A 22,323-nucleotide genomic window follows, 5' to 3' on the forward strand; every position below is an offset into this window, starting at 1 on the left:
GAGACATTCCAAACCCACCTGGGCACAGTCCTGTACAACCTGCTCCAGAGGTGAGCCTGCCTCAGAGACAGGGAGTTTGGGCTAGATGAACTCCAGAGGTCCCTTACAACCCTAACAATGCTGTGATTTGTAATTTTATGTAAGCCACTAGAAGGCAACCTAGGCTCAGTGTTCTCTAGAAATGCCAAGCTCAGCCATGCAGAGTCCCAGCAGTACAGTAATATGTACCAGCATTGCTCTGAACCAAACTTAAAGGACTGCTTCAAGTAGAAATGAAATCTCCTTACTTATTTACATTATCCTCCATGTTCACAGGACAATACATTCCTCACATACACTTTTATTAAGCTTCTCACATTGTAATTAAGCACACATTCTACATCTGACATGCTAGCAAGGTTGTCAGGAGCCAACTTTTTTTCCTCCAGACACCTGTGGCAGTTGAAGTTTCATGGATTTCACACAAATGTAGCAAAACTTGTTTCCAGTTCTAAGCAGGGTGATAAAATGTTCTAACCATGTGGCAGAAACACATAAAACACAAGAAATTTGAGGAGTACAGCAGACAAAACAAGATGTAGGAGGACACATCTTTTAGGAGAGCTACGCTGAGCAGTGACACTGTGCACCTCTCTAAAGAGACTTCTGGGGCTGGCAACAGGGTAGTTGGCTTAAATACATTTAAAAAGAGTAAGATGGCGTAGCAGATGTTTTCAGGGCTCAGCCTACAAGAGAAACAACATTAGGCTACAGGAGCAATTCTCTTGATGACTACAAAAGAACCACTTCTGGGGTCAAGCTTATTCTTCTAGTCCATGCTTTGTTAGTGTGAATATGACACCACCGCGTGTGAATCTATTTGTGAATCTATTTGTGACTGGTCCAACGTTCAGAAGAGTGTTATCTTACCACAGTGATATCCTGTACAAGAAACAAGACTGAAAATGCTGTGGTGACTGAACCAAACCAGCACTATGAGGCATCCTGCTTCCATCTGCGTTGGTCAGAAGTTTCTGAGGTGGACAGTGCACAGACAGATGGGTAAGTTTTACATGTTCTATCACCTATCCACACCTGCTGGATGAGGAACACGCTCAAAAGACAGTACATTCCTACTCATGTGTGATCCTGCTATAAGTTGTGTAAAGCCTGCTGAAACTGAAGTCCTTTCTTTAGCTGGGAGGGATCCTTCCTCCTTGTCCAGCCTCCTGTCCAGTGTCTCTTGCAGGCAACACTCAACTGAAACAATCACAAGGGAGCGAAGTAACAAGCTTCAGTTTGGCAGCAGCAGTTGATTCATAAGGATTAAGTTGAGCAGTAATTACAGATTGAAAAGAAAATATGTATCCACAGTATCTGTACAATATAATTAACTTCTCAAAAGAGGTTTTTTTCATTGCTATATTTTCAAGGTTGTCTTCAAATTACAGGTAAGTCCTTTAAATGCTTGAAAGGCATAGAAATTCCCCTTCCCACACAAAATCCCAAACAATGTATTTTAGTTTCAAAAATATTTTGAACCCACAAACAAGCTTGGTATCAGTTAATCGGGTAAAATAACTACGTGCTAAATAAAAGCACATCTGGTGGAAAGAGCGCGGAGAATGTTACAAGTGTGCTTGGTTTTCCTTGCAGCATCTGGCAGTGGATAGCAGGACAGAAGCAGAAATCTCAGTGGGTCTCTTCCTCTGTCTGTTCTGCAATAGTTTCTGTGGCACTGGCATTGGCAGCAGAGTTGAGAACTTCTCCAAAGTCTCCTCCAGCAGGTTTGCTTCCTCCAACTTTAGACTAGAACACAGAGAGAGCCCCAACAAAGCACAGTAGTTAGTTGGCATGCCAAACATGCTTAACTGTACAAAACCAGTATGTCTGGTTTAATAATTCTCTTCAACAAAGCAGCTTTTCCAGGTTGAGGAGACCTCCACAATATTCTTGAAACAAATCTGTACATATCTGGCAGGAAACACTCACCAGCAGATTAACACAGTAATCTCCCTTTGACTTTGAGATACACGAAGCAGCCCTTATTCCAGGGCTGATTCCAGAGTCCAAAGGTTGATACAACCGCAGTTTCAAGTGGATAAAGGTATGAAGCCTTTCAAATCAAGGAGTCTTTAAGAGATTCAGAGTTAAAACTCGCTACTTTATTTCTCAAGAAAGAACTTTGGACAGTTTTGAGTCTTAAGAGCAAGTCCTGAGATCTTCAGAGGAGCAGAGCAACTATGATACTTTCTCCATGTAACATGTTTACCTTTTGACTTCCCTCCGCCCATACGCTCTGTGGCACTGCAGGGGTGTTAAGGTCAATTAGTTGCAAGAAAAGAAGGCCCAATTCCCCTTGCTATCACTTGCATGCTTCTCATTCAGCCCAGTGTGCCCAGGAGAAGTCAAATCTGGTTCTGATTACACAGATTAGTTATTTTTGTTTTTACTTGGAGAAATTATTAATGTTACCAGTTTTTACCTGGAGAAGTTATTAATGATTGTTTCTGACACTTGAGGCTTTCAGGAGTGAAGTTAAAATTAAGGTGCAAAGGCCTTTTATCTTTTATGCCAGAAATGAGAGATGTATCCCAAGGTATTCTCCTGTGTAGGATACTAGTCCTTAGAAAGCCATGAAATAAAAGCCTAGACAATTCTGGATACCTAGCAGTAGGTATTAATTATTTTGCATACCTAATATTATTTTGCATACCTAATATTAGCTGTTTGTGCAGGTTAGCTGGCTGTTAGTTCTTCTAAAGGCATGCTCCTGTATGAGGTGCAGGCAGCCCATTACTTTATTTGCAAATCATTAGGCAGAGAAACTGTTTCCACAGGACTTAAAAAGATGTTCATCCAAGCACCTCTTCAACAGTTTACCAGTAACTAAAAATTAGGCTGCCCAAAAGGACTTGAGTCTTTTCTCCACATCCACAGCTGCACAATCAATAATGTGTTTTAGAAATTCTCACCTTGAAGTTTTCAACTTTCTCCTCAAAGGATTTGAAAGTAGGAGAATTTCTACAAAAATAAAAAAAAGGATCCACAGGATTAAAACCACATCTAGTTAACCTATAAACATCACAAACCAAGCAGACAGTTCCTTTTACCCAACAGTAACAAGAGATTTGTTTGGGGCTCTTTCTCTGTTTTAAAGATAGCCTAAAAATAGTTTACATCTTGATCCTCCCAAGTACTACAAAACTAAAATTCAACCATACTCGAATTGCAGGCTCACTTTCAACTTGGCAACAAAACATTGCCAGGTCCACAACAGGATCCTTCCTATCAACATGGAAGGGAGAACTAGCAAGTATTTTAGGTTTAGCTTATATTATTCCCAGTCTTTTCAAACATGTTTCTGGCTTAAAGCATTTGTTCAGAAAATCTTAGTCATCACTTCTGGCTAGCCTAATATATTATTGCTGAAGAGAGCTCATCAGTTTTTTTACTTTTTACAGGAAAACCAATTCAGTTTACTTTGCTACATGTTCAATAAATAAAACATGGTTCACAGTGGCATTTTCTGCTAACATGTTACATTTAAGTGAGACTCTCCCTTGCCTTTAAGTGCCAAAGGCAGCTGTAATTACAAATAGTAAGTTATGCTTACAAAAAGCAGGACAGCTTGGGACTTCCAGTGCTGAAGGCTGGTGTATAATTCATTAGGGTCAGAAAAGTGGCTTAATGCTCCAAGTAGCTGTCACTGCTATGTGCAAATCTGTGCAACACTTTTTCTGCCTTTATGTAGGATGGAAAATGCTTGCCTTCATTGGACCAGGACTAAGGATTACTCAAAAATGTATTATATAAATATTGCAGACAAGGGTGTTTTTCAAAAGAAGCCTACAGCTTCCCTTCTTGCTTTGCTTGGCATTTGTGTGGGTCAGCCACACTTAGCTGCACACTTTTCCCTTGGGAGAGCACACAGTGACACGTGCCAACCCAGACTCTCAGAGGGACACGGTGCCAGGCAAGTGGAGAGAAAAGGCAAGCACCCCAGATCACCAAGAGACTTCTTGTGAAACCACAGGGTTTTTTTTACTCACTTTCATTTTCAAAAATATATGCCAAGCTACTGCATTAAAATTTGGAATCACTTAGTAACATTACACTTTAACAGACAGGGAAAAGCTGTTATAGTTTTCCAAACAGTAGGGAAATGTCACTTTCCAGATGTTTGATAATCACCTCCATTAACCAGAAATAAAACAAATTTTATCCTATATGTTAGTACAGGAACTCCATTACAAAGCTGGGTGGGTTTTTTGCTTTTTTATAAAACTACGTTAGTTGATTTAAGTTCAATTTGACTTGATTCCACATGTGAAAATAAATAAACCAAAGAGCTGGATTATGCATACATTACCTCATAATAGGCATACTAATTGAATGTTGTATGGAGCGTATACTACATGCCAGCATTAAGAGAAAAGAAAGCAAAAAATTAGTTTAAGGATTACATTGAGAAGAAATTGGCTTAGAGAGCTGACTTCTGTAAACTATCTTTGGTAAACAGCCAAACAGTCTTACACAGTCTTAGTAACTGCTTGGGTTTGCTTTCTTAAATTGCTTAGCCATGCACACACACACACACAAGTACATCAGAGCAAAAGCTGCAGCAACCTTTTTCTCTTTTAGAAAGATTCAAGTGCCATGCTTGTTAGTACTTGTTCTGCTTAGCTGCAACAGTCTGTCTGCTCCTTAAGTTTCTCAAGCAACAGGAGTCATGCTGCATTTACAGTTTTGGCAATAGCAAGTAGCAAACACTTGAGAGTCTTCTAAATCAGCTAATCTTCCAACTGAAAAAATTATCTCTACATCCAGAAGGCTTCCATTTACATTCAGTAAAGTTTTTTACGCTCATCAATACAAATTATCTACTCATCAATCAACAAAAGCAGTCACATCAGTCAGTATTCAAGGTTGGATTTATGCTGGGAGCAGGATAAAGTCCTGTGTTCTGAAATTCATGGAGGATTTCTATAACCTGCCAGTGTTGCTATAAAGTTACTGTTTGTCTAGCAAGAAAACACATCTACTCCTAGAAGGTAATTGGATATAGATGAAGGAGCTCCTGCACAGCTTCAACACCACTACCACACACCTAATTTAGTTCCATACAAGAAATCCCTGTTTACTGCAGATACAAACAAGCCTTATATGTTAAATAATTCTTACCAAATACCACAACAGTAACTTAGAATTAGTGATGATCTTAGAACAAGTGATGATCTCAGGTTTTCATAACTACATATGGAATGTCAAAATTTGTCTGGGCTTTATGATGCCTTTCAAGAGAATACTTTCCAGGCAGTTGTTAGGGAAGGAGAGGAGGGAAGGGAAACAACTCTCATAAAATGTACCTCCAAACTTACAATTAGCATCTCAGCACACTCAATGGAAGATACATGCACAGAAGAAAAAAAGTTCTATGTTTATTGCAGAAAAAGTTTTAGGAGATCCTTTATGAGGGCTCATTAGTAAAATACCATGATAGAAAAAAGGTTGGGATCCCTTAAGGCAGATGTACAACTATGGTTTGATTTGTAGTTACAGTGTACTGGGAATCAGATACACGAGGCCAGATGCTTTCCTGACACTTCAGTAATGCACAGCTATATTTCATCTATTTACCCAAGCCCATTTCTCCTGTGTTTCATTCTTATGGATGGCCTGGCTTCCACAGGCTTTTCCAGATCACAGACAAGCTGACTGTCTTCTGGACTGTAATATATATCCTTCACTGTGATGTGGATTACTACAAGTTCTGGGCTTGCTACATGGCAGGTTTTATTACAGAACTACACTGACACTAACTGGTTTCAGTCAATGTTCAGCCAATTCCCCTCCTGCTGCAAGTTTCTCCCTGCAAGAAGTTTAAGGCTAAAGAGGATTAAATACATATATTTACAAACTGTAGAACTGCTTACACTGAAAAACAACAACCTATAGTGTATTGCAGATGTTTTAACGGGCGTCTGAAAAAGTTTCGTTTCATCTCAGACATCATTTAATACAAGAACTATTCATGTATTCATGAAGAATTTACTTGCTGCTGAACAATACACTTCTGTATACCCTCAGTATCCAGTTTGCAAAAAACCACCATAAGATATTACATAGTTTTATCATACAATGATCTGGTTTGCAGGAGTACTGAATTAGATAAATGCAGTTGATTTTTTTAACATAAACCACCTATTCTTCAGGTAATGCAAGAGGCACAATTAAGCCTTGAACAGCTTTATGAAAAGAACTTGTATTTCTTTCCCAAAGCACAGAATGCCACACTAAAACATTCACTCAACTAGGCCATCAACTTGGGCAGTTTGAAAGACAAGCCCTCTTTGCAATGCTCAAAAGCAAACCCCTAGCTTAAAAAAGACAATAAATAAAAAGGCACAGTAAGCTGCTCTCCGGTCTTCCATGCATTTTGTATTGTATTAAAGCTTTCTTATCCTCTACACAAAAATTTTTTTAAAGCTACTCCATTGCCTCACATTTTGAAAAGGCACAAGGAGGTATGCCAGAGTCCCAGCCTAGAAAATACAGCTCAACATACACAGTAGCTAGTTACTTTGTAGTTAAATTTCCAGCTGATATGTTATGGTATTTAGGAATCCATGATCAGAGGTCAGACTTCTAAAGCAAGCGAAGAAAGTTATTCTGTAATCTCAGAGCAAGGCAAAGATGGACTTTGCTCCATTATAGGGATGCAGTGCAAGAAGGGCCAAGTGCAAAGTCATGACTGCTCAAAAGCTACATCTTGGTACTACTACTTTGCACAGAATACTGTTGTTGCCTACAGAAGGAAGGTTAGCTTATCAAAACTTCAACAAATTCTTATAAAGAGAATAAAGGTATTAAGAAAAACCTAAGATGGAACAGAGTTCATTTTCATCATAACAAAGGGCAGAGAAAACAAATACAAAAAGGAAGCAAAAAATGCACTGGCATTGCACTACCAGTCCTCTCTTCCTCTCCATTTCAGTTGTTTCCAAAATCACAGCTCCAGCAGCTGCCTCATTCCCTTTTGCAATTCCCTATTACATCACTTTGCAGTGCCCAAATAAAGATCTGTGTGTGATGTTTGCTGCATGGCATATGTCCATAATATAGTCCAACAGGGAAGAAATCACACCACTACAGCTGAGAAGTCCCTCAACCAAAACAATAGAAGGGAAAGTGAGCCACAATGAAGCCAATGCAAGAGTTTAAGAACAAAAATGAACCTGCATACTCAGTACAAGTTCAAGTATCAGGCCCATCAACTCTCACTTCCAGGAAAGAATTTAAGCATCTAAACCTTTCTGAAGCTCAGACTTGCCCTTGAGTAGTTATATAACCCTCAGACCTGAATTCAGATGAATTTGGTTCTCATGAAAAACATTACTATTTTGTTTCAAGTGCAACTAAGATCTTTAACAGCAGTAATTCTTCACACTTTTCTTTTGTTTTCTAAACACAGCTGCCCCTGAATTTATAACAATACCTTGCATTTCCATCATCATGATTCTCCCTGAGAAGCACACCAACAGAGCAGACTACTCTGATACTGTTAACATTCTCTCCCAGTGGCCCAGTTTCTAATAGAGTACTCAACACTAACAGAGCCACTAACTGGAATAATTAAGACACTCCTAAGGTATTCCTGAAGTAGAAGACAGCTCTATATCTGTGCTTGTCCTTGTCCAGTGAAATACTCCAGTGCTAATTGGGGAACACCACAGCCTTAAGGTAGAAAAGTGACTCCTGTTAAGTGAGCAGCTGAGCTCTGCATCCAGAGGGAACAGAGCAGAGTCTTCCAGGTTGCCCGTCTCACTGATTGCTGAACAGGACATATTTGAGACTGGCTGCTATTATTATACCTGATCAAACTGAGCTCACTTTAGAGTCTGAGTTCTCAGAGCATCCTGTGCCTCTGCTCATCTCCTCCCCTGGAACAACATCTCCTCCCCTGGGACAACAGCTCCCAGTTAGTACTCCAGGAGCCAAATGCCAACATCTTTATAGAGAACCTACTGCTGTCTTTAGCTCCTTACTGGGGGAGTACAGATAAGATTAAGTCAGGCTCAGATAGATGGGCTGAGAGGCAATGGACAGAAGTTGTTACACAGGAATTTTAACTGCTGAAAACACGGAGTATTTGCTTAGATCAAAGGTAATGTAGATGAAGTAACTAAGATACTGGCATTGCTAAAGTAATCAACTCAAGGATTGTTTCACTGGACAACCTATGAACAAAGAATGTATAAACTATTTTACATTTAGACTCTAGTAATTTAGTTAGATTCACAATGCTAAACAGCCATTGTAATAGACACAAAAAGGGGGAAATCTCTGTTCTGCCACAGCACAAACACTGTACAGACAAAGAAGGAGGAATCCTGCATGCCATTGACCTCAACACCATATTCTGTCTCCTGATAAAAAACCTTGCAGCATCATTTTAGAGGGTTTACTTCTAACAAGGAAGAGAGACTTATTAATTATTATGTATACTCAAGATTTCGTGTTTTGAGATAGTTACCAGGTGAACATGAAGAAACATCTTCCCTGACATTAAAAGGGCTTCAGTTTTACCCTTACTAACACTGAAGAAAAGAAGAAATTACCTTTTACAGAGAAAACTTAAATGAAAAACTGTAATGGAGACAGTCTGACTACATGCTTAGTTTGAGAAGCAATTCTTGTGCCCACCTTACCTAAAGGAATGTGAAAATGCCTGTAGTCTGCACAATGCCAGAGTAAGCATTAAAGAGAGAAATGAACTTCTGATAAATCTGAAGAAAAATCTGTAACTGTGTAGTTGTACTCAAAGCATTTTCTCACTAGACTTCAAAAAGCAAGAAGTTAATGGCAGCACTTTAAAATGGCTGATTTTATTACACTGCTGCCAAAGCAGCAATACTCTGTGAGAATGTGTGAATTTTTATTTGCCCAATAACTGAAAAATAAGTTTAACAATAACAAATTACCTGTGGAGATGAGTAATTGTATAGGTTCCATACTAAGAATTACATAATCAAGGAATTGTCAGCCAAGCATCTGATTGTATTGCATCCAGCAGGATTTTTGCAAGCAGCTCAAAATAGTTCCAAAAATGACTTGGCAGACTTACCTAATGTGTATGAAGGGCTGTGTCATTTGGCACAAAGTCAAAATATGTTGCATGCCAACAATATTTAAGAATTAAAAAGTGCCAATAGTCTCTTAAAAATGTAATAAAATCAAGCCACTTCTATGAGGCAGAACAGCTTAGACAGAAATAAAACAGACTTGGAAGGAATCGACACACAAAACAAAAACAAACAAAAACCCAAACAAAAACCAACAACAACAACAAAAAAGAGAAAAACAACAAAACACAGTGAAAGATATTAGTTGTTTAAATGTAATATTCCACAAGCTGAGAAAGAGAGCAGAAATGACAGTGCTATGTGTACCCCACAGAGGCAGGCAGACAGTGCCGCCTGCAATCACACCAGGAAAGTAAGAGCAGCAGTGGAGGTGGCAGCACACATTGCTTCTCTTGCCTACATAAAACACACATCACAGAACTCCTCAGCACCAGTGAGGACATACAAGCAGATTCTGCAGCAAGTCTCTTACCTCCCCTAAAACAGTTGCTGAAGGCTCTGGATAGATTAGCTTTTAGAAGCACTAGGTACGTTAACAGCATAAATTTACTGCAGTAATCAACCGCGTAAATAAAAAATGCAGTTACTTGGGAAAAGGTAAATAAACCTACCTGACATCTTCAAATTTCTTGGTTATGACTGAACCAACAGAAGAAAAAGCAGCAGAAGCCTTCTGACCAGCCTGAGACAGGGTTTCTGATGTTCTCTTGTATCTGTGTTCAAAAAAACATTTAAGTTTTAGATTTTTTTAATGAACACAATAAGGAAACTTTTAGGGTGTGTCTATTTGTATTAAATGCAGAGGTACACTTCAGCTTTGGAGTCATATGGAAAACCTGCTTAAGACATTATTTTGAGCCTCTGCAGTCCCTTCTGGCTACAGCATCTCTGCCAGCTCTGACCAGACGCAGTTCACCGACATGCACCTACTACCCCACCCCTAGAACAGATGCTATCTGCTTTTGTAGGATTTATTAAAATACAAAATAAACTCACACATCAAACACCCCAATCAAGGAAAAAAAAACCTCAAAAAATACGAAAGAAAACAAACCACAAATAAATAAAATTATGCACACACACACTGAAAAAGGTCTATTTTTTTGTGCCAAGCATCTAAATTCTTGCACTGCACAGTTCTGTCAATAAAATTCACCATAAAAAGTTTGATGTACATCTTGTGACATTCTGTGGTTATTAACTGCAGAAGGCAGCTTGCTCTAGACCTTAAGCTAACAATTGTGTTTGGAAAGAACAGTAACTGTGACTTCACACTCTTCCTGCATGGGCTCAGTTTGCAACAATTTTTCAGTGTGGAAAAGAAGGGTATTCTGTTGGACTTAGGACACCTTGGTATCTCAGATGTATCAGACACAAAAAAGTGTGTTAGAATAGCCCATATTTTGATCAATCATTCTTCTTTTGCATGAGATATGGCTTGCAGGGTTCTTCTTTTTAAAAAGTCTATGTTACCCAGAGAAGTATTAATACAACTTAACTTTGTCTTATATATACTTATTTCACAAGAACAGAGTGTTTAGACATGACACAAGATCTAAACAGATTTCACTTCAGCAGTCTAAACAATCATCATGAGCTGGTACATACGCTGTGGTTGATGTAACATCTTGCCAGCTTTTGGTAATGTTCTGCTTTAGTTCCTGTAGTGAGTTAATTCCCAGCTTTCTCTTGATTTCTGCTAGATGCTTCTCTTTGGCAGCTAGCACTTGTGAGAGCGTCTGGATTTCCTCTTCCACCTGTGGCACAAGAGTTGTTAACAAGTGGTTAACAGTTAACAAGGAATATACCCAACCATTTAACTATGTATTTCTTTAAAGCATCCACCAGACATCAGTAATGGGAGGGCTAAAAGAGGTTTTTAACATTGCCTCACAGTCATTCCTAAATACTAAAAGGGAAATCCAACAGATACTATAAGAGCTAGTGAGAAAGTAATGTTCCTGTAGCTAGCTCTGTTACTGAATATGTACAAGGAAGTTGGTAACTAAAAGACTGCATAGCTAGAAATTAGTACCTATGATATGTAAAGGTTGAAGATTAGTCAAACCTGGGACAACTGCCAACCCTGTATTCTGCTTCCACATCAGAAGATATACCAATGTGTGACCAGTAACAGGAAGCTCAGAGCATGTCTGTCATACACAAATTTTGTCTCCTTGCTTCAACAGAAAGGTCCTTTCATGGCTTAAGCCAGCACCTGTAGGCTGGATCAGCCACCTCTTCCCCAGAGCAGGTGTGGAAATGGTGGCAGACTGAGCAGTCAAAACCCAGACACACAACACACAGCACCTGCTCTGTAACTAGAAAACTATATTGTTGGTGTACTTCCTTCTTTACTCAGATGGTCACTTAAGCCTCTCCTGGAAACATGACCAGAGATGCCAGCACAGTTCTACAGTGCCATTCTGTGAGCTTTATAGAAGTGACAAAGGCATTAAGGCCATACATATAAAGGCAAGGGCATCCCTCCCATCCTACTTCCTCATCCAGACAAGATCACCCCAGTTTAGAGCAGCAGGCTGCCCACTCATTTAAGCTCCTTACAGGAGTACAGCTCCTTACAGTATCTTCAATGCACCTCTGTTTTGGATATCTGTCTGAAGCCCAGCATGACATATCCTAGCAGGACCAGCCCACGCTCACTATCTTTGGCATGAAATGATACTCAGGACTGCCAAATACAAGAATGTATTAAATATGCTTAATTTAAAACTAACATTTGTTTGCTAACCTTAGACCTAAGCTAGTGTCTTTCATAAGGGTCCTAAAGTCCCATAGAGCTACTAAAGAAAAAAGACTGACTGCTTAATAAAGCTTGACTTTGGCATGTATCAGGCTTGAATATTTGCCTGTCTGCTCTTCAAAGAATGCTACTTTTTCTCACTCTTAAAAATATTCTGTTATGAACAAGAACAGTAACATGGTTAGACATTAGCAATACAGTGCCTACACAGATACTACTACAAAGCATTCTTCATGAAGGAAACAGCTTTAGCTACTCCATACCAGTTCAGACAATACTTGGGTTTTGGCTTCCAAGCATGTTCTTTTTGCTGATTTACCCCCTTCTAACTCGAGGAAAAAAAAAAAAAAAAAAGAGTTAGGTATTTATGTATCTTAGTTTAAAATCTGTGTATTCAGCACTTCCAGCTTAACTCCCCACCACTAGAACTGGCTGTTCTTTTCTCCTTGACACCCCTTCCTTCCTATCTGTGCAATGCACAGGAGTGCCAGCTTTAGACGCTCACAGAATAACTATGCAAAGCATTAACTGTATGTTTAAAGATAACATTATTCCAGATTTTCATTATCAAAATAAGTTTAAGAGCTATTTGCAAAAGAATTACCTTGGCAAGCTCTTTTCTTAGCTCATCCCGTTCTTCTTCTGTGAGTGTTTCTGCCATACTGACTGTAGCAGCAGCATCCTCTCCAACCTCAGGTATAGAGTCACTCCTCAGCAGCCCTTCAGATTAATAAAAAGCATTAAAAGTGAGATTACCACAAGACTGCCAAACAGCAGCTAACATTAGCACACAGCTCTTTTGTCCCAGTGCACAAAAAAAACTGATGAGAGGACACCAAAGTCATGCTCTCCAACTACAGGAAGGAAACCAAAGGCATTTTATATTTCATTCTATCAAGCTGACACTTAAACATAAAGTTTGCCAAAATCAAGGAATTCTGTTCTAATTGCAGAGAGACCAGTTTGCAGGGAGACTGCATGCCAGAACGCTTGTGGATTCCCAGGAGTAATTCTTTATTCAAGACATAAAACAGCCTTACAGATAAAAAAAAAAAAAAAAGCCAAATAAAAATCTTAAAATACAAGAGGAAAGAGATCAGGATTGTCTGTTAATAAAGAGCGAGGAAGAGTGTGTGTATGTGTACAAATATGTGTGTGTGTGTGTATATACATACACACATATATGTGTGTGTGTATGCACATAAACGTATCATTGATCTAAGATGAAGAGGCATTAAGCAACATTTCCTATTAATCACTATAGAAATTAACCATCCAGCCAATGAAATTCCATTCTCATTTCAGCAGCTTCTGATGGCACTCTATACTATCCTCTGGGAATCAAAAACTCATTAATCACCACTATGATTTTGCTGTGAGGTTTCATATCAAACAACTACATCACAATCAACTGAAAAATCAGGGGAAAAAAAAGATTCTGCGAGTCACTAAGTAGCTGTGCACATTCTGTGGAACACGGTCCTAGCAGCTGTCAAGCCAAACAAAGAAGAAACCTTGTTCTTGAATCAAATTACTGAACTCAGGTAAAACTCAATTCCACAAATTCTTTCCAAAATGGTATGTTGTCTGTCTGTATCTGTGTCCAAAACCCTTGTCCTCTAGAAGCACACTGCTACATGGACAGGACTTTTTGTGAATGCTGTTACTACCAAGTACACTGAGAAGGAAACCTACAGGAAGAAAATTAAACCTAATTCTGCATTTATTCTTGAGATCTGTGCCACGTTTTCCCAGAGATTTACATGTGTTTTCTACACAAACATGTAGGCCCTGTGGGTTTCCCAATACACTATTTTGTGTCAAAAATCTAGGGCAGTGAGAACTTCAAAGTCTAACGCCCAAACCAAAGCACAGCACTATGGCACCTAAAACAAAGGACTATGTCTCACAGTCAGATAATTTTTGTTTTATGCATCAACATATTTCCTTAACAGTTAAGAATGCCACACCTTTTTGTTAAATTGCTATTTAACCTATTAATTACATAAACCTACCCTGAAGGAAAACTTTTGAATTGCATTTCTCCTCCACACCCTACACCCCCTCAGTGTGTTCTACTGTGACTCCTCTCCTTGCTCTCACCTGCAGCCCTTCCGGGACCACCTGCTTGCCATTACAAAACCATTTCAGAAAGTTTGCAAGTACCAAAACCACCCTGACTCCAAGAGCATTAGCACAACCAGCTGAAAGTCTGTTCAATCTGATTATGAGGAGTCATCTGGATTAAATCACCAAAAATAGATCAAGTGAATCAACCAGTAAGAAAACATGCCAGATTGTCTCCTGCAGCAACAGCTTCCATTTGGGGAATGTAGCTTCTCTTTGAAAAACTCATTTTTAAGACTGTTTTGCTTCTTGCCTACCAAATAGAATTTAAGGCACAATGCTAAGAAGCAAGGGAATGATCTCTCCTCCCCTTCACATTCCCTGAGTTGTTAGGGAAACAGGAAATCACTGCTATTCAGAGTCCTCTATACCTCACCCTGCACAAGTGACCATGCCTTCCTCTTGTTGCCTGCAGAGCCCCTCCCATTTTTTACTTTTTTGAGCTTCACATGAAGCATACTGACATCTTCCCATCAATCTTCACTCTGGCACCTCCGCTCTCTCTCCTGTCACCCCTCTGTTCCCTTTGTTCCCATTCTCCAGTTCAATACCTGCAGGACACAGGGATCATCCATACTATGGGCTAGGCTATGCTGAGCCATCTGGCCAAGGAGCAGTTTTCTACACAGCTAACAACCCACAGACCTCCACAATGGTGTGCCTACAATCCAAATGCATCCCATAAACTAGGGCTGACAGCCAGTAAGAGCCTGGCTTTGAAAAAACTTCATCAGGAAAAATGCACAGCCCACCTTAGATCTCTCTATGGGGCAAGAAACCAGGAAATCAGCAATCAGCCAACAGATGGAAAGCTTTGGCTCAAACTACTACTAAGAGAGCATTTCTCACTTGTGGTCTTTTTTTGCCAACAGAACTGTTGCTATTATTATTTTATATTGCTATGTAAAATTATTACTACAGCTTTCAACTTATTACCCTTCGTTATGTTAGTTCTCTCGCATCATTGGATTGTGAAGAACTTAAAATTCAGTCATTTGGTACTCTGTTATAACCAAGTTTAACTGAACATTTCATGTCTCTCAAACAGAATAAAAAATCTGTTTGGGAGGAAAAAATCATAAAGACTTAGACAGTATTGAGAAAACATACCTAGCTTTAAGGTTAGGTTTTAGGTCTGTATTTCCAAGATTAACACATTTTCCCAGCACTTTATTAGAGCTACTTAAATGAACCAAATAAAGACATGAGCAAGTCAGTTGATTAGGACTCCATGGATCACATTCAGGGAAATGGCATTTAGGTTCCTATTATTCTGCCAGGGTAGGCAAAGCATTAGAGTAATTCAATTAACACTCAAGTTTTTCTGATTTGTGGTTTGCTTTGGCCAGTTTCAATCCAAGTTCATGCTCCATTTTGACCAGAAATCCCTACCTCCCCAGCCTGAATTCAGAGATCAGCAACAAACAGGAGCAGTTTTAAGAAGTACTTTTCGTTTTGGATAAGCAGGCTCAGGGTGGGGGTGGGTTAACCTCCACAAAGCTTTTTTTTACACTGACATGTTCTGCATGTGACACTCAGAATGAGCATTGTGGTTATCACTACACAGTTGGCAAAGCTAAAGAAAAAAGGTGTTTGTTAGAGTTCAGGAGAGCAAGCTGTTGCAAAATTGTTATAAGACCACTCTAACATTTGAGTAACATACAGTACTACAGAGCATATTTACTCTGCAGTACATAAGAAAGATCAGATTTAAGTGCTTCCCATTTATCTCAGTGAAGAAGCCAAAGTGAGACATACTTCTTCAACCTGGGGAGAAAATTCTTGGGCTTCTCTCAAATGCTGATTAGACATTCATTCAAAGCAAATGAAAAAGAAAATAAAGCCCAGAAAAGGCAGTGGTAATGGTGATGCATCATCACCTGACACTGAGAGCTGCTTCCCCTCTCCTTTAGAAGAGCTGGGAGAAGCAGTAATTGCAGAAGTGAATGCTGACCATTGTTTCCCAATAGCTCCTGGCTCATCAACTTCACAGAGAGGGTTGTTATAGTTCACACAGAGGTTCCCCAAGGGATGCATGTTTCTTTAAAATTTTAAGTAACAAGCCCATTTAAAAAAAGTTAACACCTGTGTAACTCTGCTTTGCTACACCTGAAGTAGGTCTAAGCTTTCTATATTTAAAATTACTTTGGAAGATTACATCTGGCAGCAAGAAATGGAAAGGAATGACGACAGTAAAACCAGACTAGGATGTATTGGGAGGCAGAACTATAGGTGTTCTGTACAACAGGCTACCAGCAAGAAACTCCTAGGGTTAAGCATTAAATGGATGCCACTGCAGCACAGCACAGGGCAATCCCAGTGCAGTTCCTATCTGCAGGGGGAAGGTTTGCAGCATTTTAAATGCTAGGTGGAATGGAGTAAAGGTTTTAGAGGGCATTTTTGTTAATCAGTGAGATTTTCAGTATTAAGGCAAAAGCAGATTTTAGACTATCCAGAGCTCTGAAGTCCTACTAAAAATGCAATTTCTACCTCTTCCCCCCCCCAAAAAAAATCTAATAGTCAAACTAGGCAAATTATTCCAATCTTGTAGAAGTTTTGTTCCTAATTGTTCTTGCCATTTTATTTTTCCTCAAACTGCATTTCTGCTGAATAAATAACAAATAATGTAAAGCTGGTAAATGTATAACACATAAGACATTATCTACATGACACACTGAAGCTAACACACTACCAGAATTAACATGTGGCCAACTTTTATAGATTTTTAATTAGAGAAGTTTTACAGGTATTAACTGCTAAGCATTTCATGAAGAGATTTTAAGGAAAGAAGAGAAGGCAGTTACCAGACTTTGCCAGTGTAGGTGATCCAGGTGGAGAAAGGTTTATGCCAGGCGACAAGTAAAGATAATTTCTGTTCACTCCAGCATTGAAATCGAAGGGTGATTTGTAATCCTCATAGAGATCCATGCCAGACAGTTCAGTGCGTGCAGCCATCCTCCTCTTCCACTGAAGCATTCATCTTCGCTCTCTGGGGCGACCCAGACAGCAGCATTCAGAAACCCTCCATTCCTCCACATGACACTCCCTGTGCCTCCTTGGAGAATTCAGCTCTGCTACATATGATAGAGCTGCCTAGCAAGGGACTTCTTAGCCATCCTGGAGCTGCTGCTGTTTACATGGCACAAAGTTAAGCTCCTGTAAATTTGTAACTGAGACTGGACTTAAACAGACCGTTCCTTTAACAAACATTCACAGTGCACCACTCATGGCTTCTGGAAGAGCCTTGGTCCTCTGCAGAACTGCATCAACTGTGTTCAATCGTTTAAATAGAAAAAGGTCAGCTGACTGCAGCTACACCAGGATATCCTTAATCTTCTAGGACACAAAAGGATTACCAGCCGTAATCTATCCTATATACCATCTGTGTTGGACTTTTTCCTCTGATTAATGGAAAATTCTGTGCACATAGCTATTTCTCCAGCTGCTTCCATCAGTGTAATAACCACTAGTGAGAACTCGGTCTCTGCTGCCCAGGTATCACACCACAGTGCAAGTTGAGAATAGGAGAGAGCAGCACTCCTCTCTGAAGGCTGGCCTATAAACACCACCTAGGCTTATTGATGAACCTTCTAATGTGCATTATGACTTTCGCTCATGAGGCTAAACATATCTGGGTCTGAGGGGGTTTTGTTTGGGGGAGGGCGTTGTTAAATATTTACGAAGTACACTGTCCTATGTCCTTGGTGCTTCAACCAGCATTGTTTAGAGCAGCCAGTAACAGCAGTAATGCATTGTCTGAAATGTATTTATGTTTTGACACACACCCCATAAAGAAAGATCAACTTACATAAGCCATCTGACTTCATGCCAGGCCTTTAAGATTCAACTCTGGGAAGCAGAAATGCTTCTTACCTAAAAGAGGCACTCAGCACAGTTTTGCAGCACTTCACCACATTGTTTTATTTTTATTTCAAGGTCAGCTTCCTTCATTGAAAAAACACAAGGCTATTAGCAATGTGGATCACCTTTAGAGCTGAGCAACAATTTCCTCCCAAACCCCACACCTTCACCTGGGATCCTCACTGCAGCCTGCACGCAGAGGAGCATAATCAAATAGGAGTTAATATTTTCCTGCACAGTAAGGACAGAGCCAATCAGGCATTATTCCAAAGAAGTGAAGGAGCCTTGCAGCATTCCGAAATCAAGTCCAAGCAAAGTAATCCCTGGGCATATGAGAAGAAAGCACATCCCTTCTGGAATTTTAACTTCCTATTTCCACTGCAGTCAGTCAGTTGCCACAGGAACAGACCTTCCAGCTAATTAAAAAGCAGATCCTTTAGGCTAAAGACCTACATTCACTTCTGCAGGTGCAGAGTACCTGCAGGCTCATAACAATGAGAGTGCTGGAGCCTGAAACACAGGTCTCTGCTATTTTCTAAACCCACTGAAAAGAAGAAAATAGAATGCCCTCCTGCATTTCTGACACGTGGCTGTGACATCTGCCAGAAATACTGCAAAGTTCACCTGGCAAAGGTCAAAGATTTGGCCACAGATTGTAGTTAAAGCATCCAGAGGCAGCAGAGAACTGTAACACAGCTACAGTAATAAGATACTCAATTAATGAAGTTTGTTAATATGAACAGCTACAAATTGTACTTTGCAGCTTTCCCTTGTATAACTCAGCAGTCAGGGGCTGCCTTCTATGCAAAAGGTTCAGGCAGCAGTTGTGCTAACTGGGTTAGGCAAAATGACAAGTTATCAGATGTGGCACACAAAGAGCTGGGTGTTTTCTACCATCACTCTCCCAAAACAGAGATAGAGAGAGAGAGAAGGGGAGGCTACACCCTAGGACTTTTTCCTAACCCTAGATAATCATTCACTTTAACACTGGTCAGTGCTAGCTGGCTACAACTACAAGTAGCTATTCTAGGAAAAAGAACCCCTTATGAAAATCTGTTGATCCCTGCTAACAATCAAGAATACAGTTTCCTAGGCATTTCCTGAAGCAAGCATTACAAAAATTCCCTATATTCAGATTTACCCACCATTCAAAAAAATCTGGTACTCCTCCTATATCTTTGTAGTGCACAAGTTGGTTTCATGTCCCTAGATACATCTGGGTTGCCAGTCTCAACCACTGACCTGGCCTGCCACCCCTACTGACAGAAATCTGTATGGGCCAAACTCTTCAACACCTCTTCAGTGTAGTCACAGACACATACAGGATGTGGCCCACTGCTGGAACATACATTTGGCTTTCAGGGAAGATTTGCTGAATTACAAATCTGAGCCTCCACCTGAGAGGATGAATTCTGCTTTTGTTCGTCCTTATGCATAGCCTGAGCACAAGCCCAAGTCACCCAAGACAATCTCTAGTTTTTAGAAATATTACACAAATATTACTGTTCTAAGGTCATTGCCAAGAGAGGGACACCATGCAAGCGGTCCTTACTTCAAGTTCCTCTCTTTGCTCAATTATAGTGGCCATACAGATGGGTTGCTACAGCACCTACCAAACACATCACCTAAACACATCAGCCTCCTGCTCTCTTACCTGCTGGAGTTAGTGGCCATACAGATGCTCAATTATAGTGGCCATACAGATGGGTTGCTACAGCACCTACCAAACACATCACCTAAACACATCAGCCTCCTGCTCTCTTACCTGCTGGAGTTTACAGGAGTGTTGCTCCTCACTTTTCTCAGGTACAAATCCTACCTGGTGATGAAGGGAGCTGTTTTGCTGAACAAGCTCCTTCCTCATCACTTAGGGAAATCTGATGGTCTTCAAACTGAAGTATAAGTCAATCTCTCTGTAGAAAGAAAGGACTGCAGTCCACCCTTCCAAATCTACTGTAGGACAACTTCTAGGCTGTCATTCCAAACTCATCCACTTCAGAGAAGACAATCTCTAGTTTTAAGAGATCCCCTGCCAGCCATAACAATCATTTTATCTGCTTCTTCCCCAGAAGTTTCTTAGCACATCCAGGGATTCAGGGCAGAGCAAGGCAGGACTCCCGCATACTGCCCAGAGCCAGTCTAAAGAAGATAGGTTCTGCTCCCTGTGGTGCATTTAGAGGGTGAATGAATCCCTCTCCAAGGGATTTTCTAAATTCAAGTGATGGCCTAAGGAAACAAAGCAGGATGGGGATGACAAACAGCAGTTGCACAGAACCAAAAAGCAACGTCTTTCTCTGCAGTTTGAAGTTTTCTGACCACTTTAGCAGCTCTTGACAGTCACAGCAATCAAGATTTCTGTACACTATGAAAATAGGCACATTATGAGGCCCTTCTAAAGGGCCCTCCCATGACCAAAATATCCTGCTGGATGGGCTTCCTCTCCTTCACAATAATTCAGAGCACTTGCAGCTGGCTGGAGGTGGAACTGAGGCTGTAGAGCCATACCCTAATAGATGGATGCTGCCTTCCCAGGGCAAATCACACACATTTCAGTGCTGAAGTTTAAGTTTAGGCTTCTGTTACATGGCTTAGAGTAATTAACCATGAATCCTCAAGTATCTCTGTCCTTTGCCCTGCATTGCAAATTCAGTTTTACTGTGTACCTTGGTTGTTACTGCAGATACCAGCTGCAAGGCAGTACCTGCAATGATCTTGGAGCCTAAGGAAGGAACTGTTCCAGAGCCAAGTAGCAGTGGTTTTTTACTTACTATGCAAGAGATTAAAACCCAAGATTTTGCCGTTCCAGAACAAGCATTCATTTGCCCTTAACACCTCAGGATAACTTAGAGGTTAGTACTTAAGTCATCTATGGCATTCAGAAGCTGTCTGAGAGATGGCACAAAGGTAGATACCTTCTGTCAAGGATGCTTGAGCCAATCACTGACAAGTTCAACTGAATGTCACAAAGTGTCTGAGGAAGGCTTGGCAAGCCTCAGCAAAGCATTACTATCACAATTCCTACCATTAACCATGCTGTAATCTCCTCTTAAGGTTACAGAGGTGTAATCTCCTGCTAAGGTTACAGAGTGTACTTAAAGCTTTCCCATGTAACTATTTAGCATTAACAGTCAGTACAGATTGTGCACCTCATGAATCATAAGGAAGGGAACTCCCTCCACAGCTAGAAAAGCTGTTAAGTTTGAGCCAACACCGTTCACCAGATATTTGCCTGCTTAGTCTCAGGCGTGGTTCTTTCTTCAGCTAGCACCTGCTACCCAGGTCTGCAGCTTCCACCTTAACCTAAGGCTCTAGCAACAATTTAAGCAATGCAATATAGTATTGAAGCACTTCTACCTTGATGGCAGCTGAGCAAGGATAGGATGCTATGGTAGCCTTGTGGAGAAGCTGCTTTTCCCACATATAGGTCTAGCAGAAAAATAGTTTGTTTATACATGGAAACCTTACATCTCTCTTTCCCTACAGAAAAAGGATGAAGTTTCCTGAGTAAGTATGAATGAGTACCACATCTGGGCTTTGAAGAAACTGAGCTATGTATTCAATTTGTACTAAACACTACTGTATTCAGTAGTGTTTAATACAAACAGTTAAACTCAGGAAAGGCTACCACTCATGCCTCAGGATTGGAGGAATGCAGAAGCTACCCTAGGACATGATCTAAACAATATTTTGGACAAAGCTATCCAAGTAACCAATCCACAAGATCTGCTCTGAGTTCTGCTGTTACACAGGCACCTTCACCACATTGAACATCCTGTGTTTGTGTTCTGATTATACCTGGAGCTGCCAAACTTGTGCACCACAGCTCATACTTTTGGCCAGGCTATCATGACTCCAGCACTTAATCAAGCAAGCAAAAGAAAATGGGGGAAAATGATAAGAAGACTTTGTTGATAAAGAGGGGGAAGAGGTGCAAGAAGCATTTGCTCTGTGGGGGCATAGCAAAAAGATTCAGTCTCTTATTTCAAGGTTGCCTGTGAAGATTCAATTGCCTTCTCAGCCTATACTTGGTTTGAATTTCAACTTCTGTCTGCTAAGAGGCAAGATTGATAAGAGGCCTTCCAGTAAGTCTGTCTGGGGCAAAGACTTCCCAGACAGGTGGTCTTCCACCACCCCCATCTTTCCTCGGTAGATCCCAATCAGGCAGCAACAGTCAAGCTCCTCTCCCCACTCCGACAGAGTTTTATATGGCATAAGCCATTTTAAGAGCCATAAATCTACTTAAGCATCTTAAGCCAATCTAGATTCTGTAGCATCAATTTGATCTTAAAAGTCTTACCAGTTTACAGACAAGTAAAGCCTTTCAGCACCCGATCTGAGGCCTTAAAACTGTATTAAGAGAAAAAGATGCTGTGAAGCAAGAGGACAGAAGCCCAAAGACTAAACAAGCCTGAAATTTGTACATTAGTGCTCCTATTTTCACATTGC

General features: G+C 40.3%; 1 protein-coding gene across 5 annotated transcripts in view; it reads right to left on the reverse strand.

The window, feature by feature from the left end:
• Positions 1–320: 320 nt before the first annotated feature.
• The window catches only part of TPD52 (tumor protein D52), a 40,292-nt gene continuing 18,289 nt past the window's right edge, over positions 321–22,323 (reverse strand). For 2 of the 5 annotated variants that reach the window (XM_071421327.1, XM_071421328.1), the window contains 7 exons: positions 12,494–12,609; positions 10,734–10,882; positions 9,737–9,838; positions 8,691–8,717; positions 4,352–4,393; positions 2,955–3,003; positions 321–1,788 (listed from right to left, as the gene is read on the reverse strand). In XM_071421327.1, the coding sequence (XP_071277428.1) occupies positions 1,672–1,788; positions 2,955–3,003; positions 4,352–4,393; positions 8,691–8,717; positions 9,737–9,838; positions 10,734–10,882; positions 12,494–12,609 (602 nt within the window). In that variant the 3' untranslated portion in view covers positions 321–1,671. Of the gene's footprint in view, positions 1,789–2,954; positions 3,004–4,351; positions 4,394–8,690; positions 8,718–9,736; positions 9,839–10,733; positions 10,883–12,493; positions 12,610–16,820; positions 17,200–22,323 lie in introns of those variants that run through there. The other 3 variants (XM_071421324.1, XM_071421325.1, XM_071421326.1) reach the window with 3 other exon arrangements.

The sequence above is a fragment of the Agelaius tricolor genome, unplaced genomic scaffold, assembly GCF_023055355.1.
Source record: "Agelaius tricolor isolate 1412-34295 unplaced genomic scaffold, bAgeTri1.0.p SCAF_2, whole genome shotgun sequence".
Lineage (NCBI taxonomy): Eukaryota > Metazoa > Chordata > Aves > Passeriformes > Icteridae > Agelaius > Agelaius tricolor.